This window comes from Gossypium hirsutum, chromosome A11 (genome assembly GCF_007990345.1).
Source record: "Gossypium hirsutum isolate 1008001.06 chromosome A11, Gossypium_hirsutum_v2.1, whole genome shotgun sequence".
Classification (NCBI taxonomy): Eukaryota; Viridiplantae; Streptophyta; class Magnoliopsida; order Malvales; family Malvaceae; genus Gossypium; species Gossypium hirsutum.
The window spans coordinates 93275087-93285304 of NC_053434.1; the positions used below are offsets into that span (position 1 = coordinate 93275087).

Below are 10218 nucleotides of genomic sequence, written 5' to 3' on the forward strand. Positions count from 1 at the left end.
TCTAGGCTCTTATTTTTTTATTTTTTTATTGATCTTCAACTAAAATATTATGCCTTAACTTCATTTGCATGGTTAGTATTATATTTGCATACAAACAATATTTTTATTTATTTCTACTTTGATTTTATATTAGTTAGTGATATATAATTATGTGTTTTTTTGACATTAATCAAGTGCATTCGAGCTTGGGATGCAAGGCCGAGGATTATCAAGAACAAAACCGAATAGGGTCGAAGGACAAGTAAGTCACGATCCAAAATACTCGAACCCCAACATGGATTGTGCAACTCTTTAAACACTTTACACTCACACTTCAACCCAAACGTGATGGCTTGGCTTCAAGCTGTCACTTGCCCCAGCACAACTGACCTTGTGAGCCCTAGCACCGTGCTACCAAGCCACAACACCAAGCTTGCGTGACATGGAATTTCTTTATCATTTTGACTGTAGACTCAATTTTTTTTTTCCTTTTTTCAAATATTAAAGTCCAAGCAAATATTGTGACATTAATTTAAGTCAAATAGGCTTTATAAATAGGATATTTTGAGAGGGCTAGATAATTTCTATTGCATTGAACTTTCAGCTTTTTGCAGAACTTCTTGTTTTTTGCGTTTTTCTTATTCTCTGGATTGTTGAACCCTCTTTTCTAGTCAAATGAATTTCAAAGTTGGATTTTACAAAGTTTGTCAAATCTTACATGATTTTTGGTATAATTATGAATATTGGGTTTAATGAATATAGGGTTCATATGCAATTGCTTAGAATATTTGATTTGTCAATTAGAATTGTTAAATCCATAATTGCTTAATTGATTCTAGTACTTGTGTCAAGCAACATAAATATGTATATTGTGCGAGCATGTGATCCAACTTAAATAAACCCCACTTATATTTGTTCGTTGGTTAGAACTAGACTTCTCTCAATCTTAATACTACCAATAAGCTAAATTATAGGTGCAAAGTTATATTGGTAAAGGAAATAATGTCAAATGAAATGCCCCTTGATTATCGAAATGGTAAGGAAAAATTGATTGCTAAGCACAACGTCAACTATTAGTGAACTTAGTGATTAATCCTTCACATTTTATAAACCATTAAAGGAGATAAACGCTGACCAGAGTTTTAAAGCTAATCATTTTTTTTTTGCTAAATTTTAAATTTAATTTTCTTAAAGAATCCCCTCTCATCTTTTTTTTTTGTTTATTTTTGTTTAAGAAATAGAATTATTATCGATTTGACCTTGCTCACCACTATCTGCAAGGCAAGTTTATTTTTTAGGAATTATTTTTTAACTCGAGAACTGCAACCTTTTTCTATCTCTGGGATGAGGCATCTTTTGCACCCAAAAACAATATTGGTTTGTAGTTAATTTCAAGGTTTTTAAAACAATTAATTCAAACGGATATCAGATTGAAAACGAAATCGAAGTTGTTGTCCTTCATGTACACTAAGAAACGAAAGTTTGGGTAAAGGGTTCTAACCGGTTGTCTAGCCTCTACGAGCATTACCAGTCACTTGTGGAGAAACGACTCTTGGTTGATAACATCTTTGAGGTTGGTTTTCAAGTATGTTCTGAAGGTAATGTTCCGAAACAAGAAAAGCTACCGCAAAAACATTTTGAGCCCCTAGGCTGAACCCTAATTTCGCCGTAGCTAAAAGTGAGCTCTTCACCTTCTTTTATGTCTTTCGAAGCAAAGAAACAAAGACGAGGCAAAAGAGCTCCTGAACTTCTTACTAGTACTGTTGATAGATTACCACCGTCACATGAATGGTTAATGAAGCGAGCAACATTTCCAGCTCTTGTGGCATCCATGTTAATTCGCAAGCATGCATTCAGAGATGGAAGATGTTCCCTAACAACAAGAAGAGCAGACGAAAAGTGGTCATCTGAAGCAAGTTTATCGTAGATTTGTTGCCTCCTCCTAGCTTCTTTGGTTGTTAACAGCTCACCTATCAAAGTAGATAGCAAATTTAACAGCATTTTAAGGGCTAATCTCCACACAATTATACATCGCACATGAGAAACAATAAAAGCAATTACTTTCATCGAAATATATCTAAAGCAATTTCTTTGAGACGGCATGTTTCCCTGAGGCTTTGGTGAATGATTTATCATTCAAGCCCTCGGCAATTCTTTAAGAAGCTTGCAAAAACCTTACATAGCAGCATTAATTACAACCAGACCGAGATGGATTTGTATTTGGCAAAGAAAAGACACATGAAAGTTGTACAACAGTAAGAACCACAAAGAAAGGACAAGAAGATGGTGACAACCAGTGAGCAGAAACGAGTTGATGCTAGGAGGAAAGGGGGAGAAAGCTAACTGGATTGCTCAGGACTTTCACTGGTGAGAACTACAAAAGCAAGGACAAGACAAAGGTAACTGCTAGAGAGAAGAAAATGAGTCTTGAAGCAAGATAAACATCAGTCTGATAATAAGGAAAGACAGTTGCCATTTTGCTAAAGATGCCAAGTTGTCATCAATTGGCGACACCAAGCCAAATAGCATGGGGGTACAGGGAGAAAGCTGGCTGGACTATTAAAGATTTACTATAGTAAGAACAAAAAGCAAAACGAACATGAGCTAATCATAAAGCAGAATAGCATGGGAAACCCCTCTTGGGTGTTGGGTTGGGGAGAACCAGGAAGCTAACTGAATTAGTGGACAAGACAGCAACAGCTAGAAAGCAGAAAGGAATAGATGCAAGGCAAACATCAGCTGATCAGAAAGGAGTGACGGCCCCAATCTTGCTAAAGATGCCAAGTTGCTACACATCGGTGACTCGAAGCAAAGAGCTAATTGCTAGAGCAGACATATTATCTGGCCTGGATCATTAATTTGTGATGGTGTTCTCTCTATGTTGTGCACATATATATCTTCAAAGTTCATTTTCCGATGGAAATTAACGAAAAAAGGGGGCAAAGGCTAACTAAATTTATCGGACAAAGATACTAAAAAGTAAATAACCAGAACAGTTCCAAACATTTAATAAAAGATTAATTTTAGAGAAAAAATGGAGGCTAAGTGTTGAAATGAAGTACCTGAATACTCACAGATGAACTGGCCATGCTGAATCCACTGAGCAGCATATAATCCCCACCCTTTTCTTACATCCTTCACAATATTCAATTGAACCTGTATTCCTCTCTGACTTAACCGATTCCCACACTCCAAACGGCAGCCGCAACTCGGTCCACACTCACTCCTTATCCCCATCCCCTCCTCCCCTTCCAATTCCATGCACGGGCATCCAATCACATTGTCTTCGCTCACTTTTTCACACCTCTCACACTCACACCCTGACTCGTCCATCACACTCACCCAGCTCCCCCCGAGTGGATCCATTGAGTCAAGAGCACAACCCATTTCAGCATCCAACAAGCCCGACTCGGGAAGGACCAGAGTTTGCGGCGAGTTGGGTCCCCAAAATTGGCGGTTTAAAGAAAAAGAAGAAGAAGGGATTATTTGAGAAGGGGTATAGAAGAAATAGGCATAAGGGTATTGATCGACGGTGTTGTGAAATGGGATGGGAAAGTTTTCAAAGGATCTTGAAGCGTCAAGGGAGCGGTAGAGAGTGATGGACTGGGCTGCTCGGTGAAGGGTTGTGCAGGTGAGGGAGACATTAGCCAGTTCTTGAGGGGTTAGCCATGGAAGGATAAGGTCTGCGCATTGCAAGAAAGCATGGCTCAAGCCTAGTTCCTTTTGGGGGGATTTTTTGGGTGATGGCGGCAACATGGAAAACCATCGATCTCATGAGCTTCACTCCTGGAATGAATTATAGACTTTCGGATTGTTTTAATTGGAATTTTTTTTAATTTGGGCCTAAATGTAAAATTTATTCTCAAATTATAACACTTTTCACAATTAATCACCTTTCAAAAAATATACAAAAAATAAAATAATATATATATTATCACAGCATATGTATGGAAATCGTCTAAATTAGCTATACATGTAAAAAGAAATATTGGTTAAATAAGTTTTTTTTTAAAATTAAGGAAATAAGTGGATCTTGGAGTGGAAATTATTTTTAATTAATTTTTTAATAAAAAATTACAAATGTATTTAGAAAACGAAGAATTAAACTTAAGACTCAAAGATAAAATAATTATTATTTAACTATTTAACTAAATGAGTTAATATGTTAAAAATATTAATTAAAAATAATAAAAAGTTTAAAACAATATGAAATAATTACAAATATGTTTAGAAGAGGAGGAATTAAACTTGGGACTCAATGATAAAACCATTATTATTTAACTATTTAATCAAAGCAGCTAATATGTTAAAAAAATTATTAAAAATAATAAAAAGCTTAAAACAACATGAAATAAAAAGTACAAATATGAGCGGAAAATGTATCAAACCTAAGACTCAAAAATAAAACCACTAACATTTAACTATCTAACCAAAGAAACTAATTATATTAAAAAAGTCAAAAAATTAATATTTAAAGGGAGATCGCGTCCGGTTAGGCGCGTTTTCCTACCACATGTGCAGAGAGGACACTCTCTCCAAAATCGATCTATTTTCATAAAAAATTAAAAAAAATTAAATTAGCCAATAAATTTTTTTGACATATATGGCTAATTTGTCCGTGGAAATCAAGAATTTAAATGAAAATTAAAAAAAAAAGATTAACAACAATAACACTATTTTAGAGATAAAATAATTTTTTTAGTAATTCTCTAATTTTATTAGGTCACACTTAATAAAAAACTTAATAAATAGTATAGATAAATAAATATATAAAAATTTATATAATAAATATACTTATCAAAGTTTCAAATAAAAACCAAAAATTGCATTAGTTCAAAATGGTAAATGATATATATATACACGCACAATTAATGGAGGTAATAAATTGTGCAAAATTAAAATTGAAACGTATAAAAATATCAAAATAAAGCTTTAGTTGAGTGGTAAATTAAAAGTTTTATTAATATAATTAGTTTGGGTTTAAATCTCACAAAATGCATATTTTTATTCATTTTTTTAAAAATAAAAAGACTAAATTACTCTCAAGTAATATAACTTATTTTAATTACGAGAAGATATTTGCATAATTTTCCAACCGAATTGATGATCTAATTGAGGATGACATCAATTCAGTAAAACACTTAATAAATAGTTTAGATTCATATTAACTCAAGTATATTTTCGTTACACAAATTACTTCAAACTATTAAACCATTGTTTTCTTTTATCTTTTTCTTATTCTCCTCCTCTCTTTGTTAACTAATTTGTATTCTTGTACGTCGATTGTGTATATTAATTTTATAATATCTTTTATAACATTACTTTTTATTTAAAATCATTAATAAATTTCCTCAAAAAATAATTAATGAATTGAAAAAAATAATATATTACAAAATATATTACAAAATATTTAACTAATTTAAAATCGGTTATATTAGTATGATTTAATCCTACGAATATTTAATATTAAAGCAATAGAAAAATTCATAATCTGGGATTGAAGTTTAATATTCGGCCGTTTTACCCAAAAAGGCCCTTTAAAAATATTATTACAGAAATGGGCCGTTTATTAGGTTATTTATCGGATTAGGCCATTTTCCACGAAAACGCGTCTACGTCAGCACGATTTCAGAAGATATGCCAACAAAGCACTTCCTTGGAGGAGCATTTTTGCCATGTCAGCAAAAATTGCACCCTCGTGGACATGCTTTGCTGATATGGCAAAAACGCTCCCCCTAGGACACGTTTTAGCCCGGGTTTAAATTTTCAAAAAATGTCATTTTTTAAATATTATAAAAATAAACCAATTTTCTTGAAAATTTATAAGAATAAACCTTAAAAAAGGCTCAAAGTGACAACACTATTTTTTTTAAAGTTTTACCAATTAATATGGAAATAAAACTTACAAAGCAAATCTTTATATAGACTCAAAATCTCATTTCCCTTATTTTCTTAAGTAATGTGGGATATGAGATATGTGTATATATAGACTCCATGAATAAGTTTGCAGCTTGTTCCTAAACAATGTGGGATTCCTTCCTCTTTTAACTAACAACATGAGACTAAATGCTACACTATATTTTATAATTTTATTGCAAAACAATTTCTATTTTTTATATTTTGTTAACATTTTCTCATATTATAAAATTATCTTTTGAGATATTTAATTTTGTTGCATTCTAAAATTGTTAACATATACAAAAGAACTATTAAAAAAGAGAACAAATTGCACATATGGAACTTGTACATGCAATAATCTTCTATTTAACTTTAAATGTTTGAAGTTAATATCAATGCAATTCTAATTTTTAAAATAATTTTCCATTATTTAAATTTAGAAGTTATACTTTTAATTTTTTTAACTTTATTTTTTTTATATTATGAATGTTTGACTAATAAATAAATGGTGGGTATTTAGCACTCAAATAGTATTTTTTGTAATTTTAAAAAATTGATATATATTTTTAAATATTTACTTATTTTTAATATTTTACTATGCTAATTAATTTTTTTAATTCTAATTTTAATTTAATTTTCATCACCTAATGAATGCTGATAAATTTATTTTAGATGTATTTTGACTAGATAGATAATTTATTTAAACATAGTATATAATTATGTTAAATAAGTTTTTTATAGAAATATATAACATACATAAAATATAATAATTATCTTTCATATTTTTATATCTAGATTAAATTACATTAGTAGTCACTTAACTATGATTTTTTAGCTATCGAATTATAAAAACTTACAAAATGATCACTCAACTATTAGTAATTTTTTAAATATTTATTTTTAATATTTTACCATACTCATTTTATATTTGATAATTTTTTTACTTATAGAGTTTAAAATTTTTATTTATAATGTAACAAATGTTAACTTTTTGTAAAAAAATTTAAACTCTAAGTAAAAAAATATAAAATATAGTGTAGCTTTTAATCTCATGTTGTTAGTTAAAAGAGGAAGGAATCCCACATTATTTAGAAACAAGCTGCAAACCTATTCATGAGTCTATATATGCACATATCTTATATCCCACATTGCTTAAAAAAAAAGGGAAATGAGACTTTGAGTCTATATAAAGATTTGTTTTTTAAGTTTTATTTCCATATTAATTTGTAACACTTTAACAAAAGTGATGTTATCACTTTGAGCCTTTTTTAAGGTTTATGCTTGTAAATTTTAAAAAAAAATTAGTCTATTTTTATAATATTTAAAAAATAATCCTTTTTGAAAATTTATATTCTGGCTAAAACGCTTCTTTGGGGGAGCGTTTTGTCCATGTCAGCAAAGAACGCCCTCAAGGACGCGTTTTTTGCTGACATGGACAAAATGCTCCTCAAAGGAAGCGTTTTGTTGACGTGGACACTAAAGCGCGCTGACATGGACGTGTTTTCGTGGAAAACGACCTAATTCGATAAATAACCCAATAAACAGCCTATTTCTGAAATTATATTTTTTAAAGGGCCTTTTTGAGTAAAATGCCCTTAATATTCATTCGAAGTTTAAAAATAGTCAAAATAGATAAGTGTTAGCGCCATTAGTTATTTTATTTTTAAATATCACATTAACATAATTAACACAATAATTTAACGAAGTTATTAATTGGCTCTTCTTACTTACCTCCTCCTTAAAATATTTTTAAAATAGACATAATGATTTATTTAACTATCCAACTTTACCAAAAAATTCATTTTAGCTCTTCATTTAATTCTGTCTCCTTTAGCCCTTGGACTTGAATTTTTTTGTCAAATCATCCTAAAATGAATGGAAAAGTTAATATTGACGTAGGAGTCATTGACACATTAGTAATAAATTATTTTTTTAAAATTAAAAAAAACTTTCTTTTACATTTTTATAATTTTTTAAATAACTTTTATACTTCAATTGATTTTTTTAATTTTAATTAATTGTTGATGTGATAATTCCAGTAAAGTTAATTTTTTCATCAATTTTGAGATGATTTGATAAAAAATACAAATTCAAGAATTAAAAGAAATAAAAAAATAAATATAAGACAAAAATGATTTTTTTTATAAAATTGAAGGGAAAAATAAATAATTGTGCTTTTAAAAAATAACGCAGATAATATATGATTCAATATTATAAAATATTATTAATGAATAGCATTAATGAGATTCATGTGCATGAAGTCTAATTATGAATATTATGGACTTAGATTAGTTTAAAAATGGAGACGCAAAATTCCGGCAATGTTACTAATAGAGATCCTTGCACTGATGGTGATCGGAATACCAAAAAAGTACGATTCAAGGAAGCTATTGATGGGGAAAATACCAATATGGTTGTTGATTCTGATCAACAGCCAATGATGTTTTTTAAAGACAAACTTTTTGGGGGAGGTGTGGCCTCTTCTTATGAGAATCTCGTAAGGAGTTTCAGAAGGAATGAGTGTGATTTTGAACTACTAGATGGAGATGTGAATACGCCCATGGTTAATGGGATTCCGACAATCACCTTTTCTGATCATATCAAAGATATACTGTTCAAGGAGATGGAGTTGACGGTTATTTCAAGTTGCTAGGGCATAATATTGGTTATAATGTGCTTCACAACCGTATCCTCAATCTTTGGAAACTTGCAAAATCTTTTCATCTAATGGATATCACTAATGGTTATTTTTTTGTTAAGTTTCAGGATATCGAAGATTATAACAAAGTTTTAACCCAGGGTACATGAATCATATTCGGGCAATACCTCACTGTATAACTATGGATGAAAATGTTTAATTCAACATAGCCTTACCCCAACGTGGTGATGGCTTGGATTCGATTGTTGGGTCTTCCAGGTTACCTATGCAAAAGACAAATTGTAACACCCTTCGCCCGTATCCCTCGCCGGAACAGGGTTCGAGGTGCTACCAGATTTAAACTCATCCATTTATATAAAATCAGACCGTAAAAATTTTTGATCAATTTTAAACTTTTCATACACACGTATATTATCCTTTAATCGGGCTTACAAGGCCCAAAATATTCATGAGGCATTATTAAATATTTACCAATATCTTAGTCTTGTATCATTTACTTACTCAACTTTACAACCCTATACATGCCATAGACTCGAAACACTAAGATTTACTTACGCAGATAGCGTAGACTTGACAATGTGATAATATCTCTGACGGCCTCCAACCCGATCTAACTTGGCAACCCTAGGGAATATGGGAAAGAAAAGGGGAGTAAGCTTTACGCTTAGTAAGTTCATAAGAAAACAATAAGTAACTCATTAACAAGTTTTATCAATGTTTACAACATAATCACAAATTCACTACAAGTTGTCTTCCTGAGCAATAGTCACTAAATTATTTATAACTGGAGCTACAAACTCCAAATCAATTGCCGTAAATTTTCCCTGAAAATAGACTCATATATCTTCCTTCCATAAAATTTTAAGAATTTTAGGTTTGGCCAATCAATACCAGATTTTTTTTAAAGTTTCCCCTGTTTCATTGTTTGACTAATCTGACCACTCTTCACTACGAATCAAATTTCTCATTGTACAGAATTCAAAATATGTTCTATTTGATTTCATTTGAAACTAGACTCATTAAGGAGTCTAAGCATATAAATTTTATCTTATAACCATTTTTGTACAAATTATAATGATTTTCTAAAAATAGAACAGGGGACCCCAAAGTCATTTGACTCTATCCCACGCCACTTCAAATATCTCAGTATCAGCAATTCTTTTGCTTACACGGTTTCTTTTATAAGAAACTAGACTCATTAAGTTTAATTACATAATTTATTCAGTTTCTAACTCAACTCCAACAATTTATGGTGATTTTCCAAAATCACGTTACTGCTGCTGTCCCAAGCAGATTTATTACAAATTTACTCTTTCACACATTCTTTGCATTCACATTATTTAAACATGTATATCATCAATCAATTTCATTACATATCTATAATTTCACTCAAGCATAATCTCAATACAATACATCATGCTCAATGATTCGCACACAACCGTTCAAATTAGCAATTATAAGATGATTCCGTACATAGTCCACCCTTATTGATAATTTACGATGGTTTTACGATGGTTTTGCCCTTGCTCACATATATGACATAGGCATTTTCACCTATGCTTCTCATTTCACACTCATGATTCAATTCCAATCGATCTAACATGCATAAGAATATATCACATACCTGGCCAACTTAATGCATTGAACAAATTCAATTGCCAATTTAACACAAGGTCTCATAG

General features: G+C 30.7%; 1 protein-coding gene across 1 annotated transcript; it reads right to left on the reverse strand.

The window, feature by feature from the left end:
- Positions 1 to 1388: 1388 nt before the first annotated feature.
- Positions 1389 to 3798, reverse strand: LOC121209838 (histone-lysine N-methyltransferase SUVR3). Its single transcript, XM_041081549.1, has 2 exons — positions 3042 to 3798; positions 1389 to 1949 (listed from the first exon to the last, which is right to left on the reverse strand). The coding sequence occupies exons 1-2, from the start codon at positions 3733 to 3735 to the stop codon at positions 1561 to 1563; spliced, it is 1083 nt and encodes a 360-aa protein (XP_040937483.1). The 5' UTR covers positions 3736 to 3798; the 3' UTR covers positions 1389 to 1560.
- Positions 3799 to 10218: the final 6420 nt, after the last annotated feature.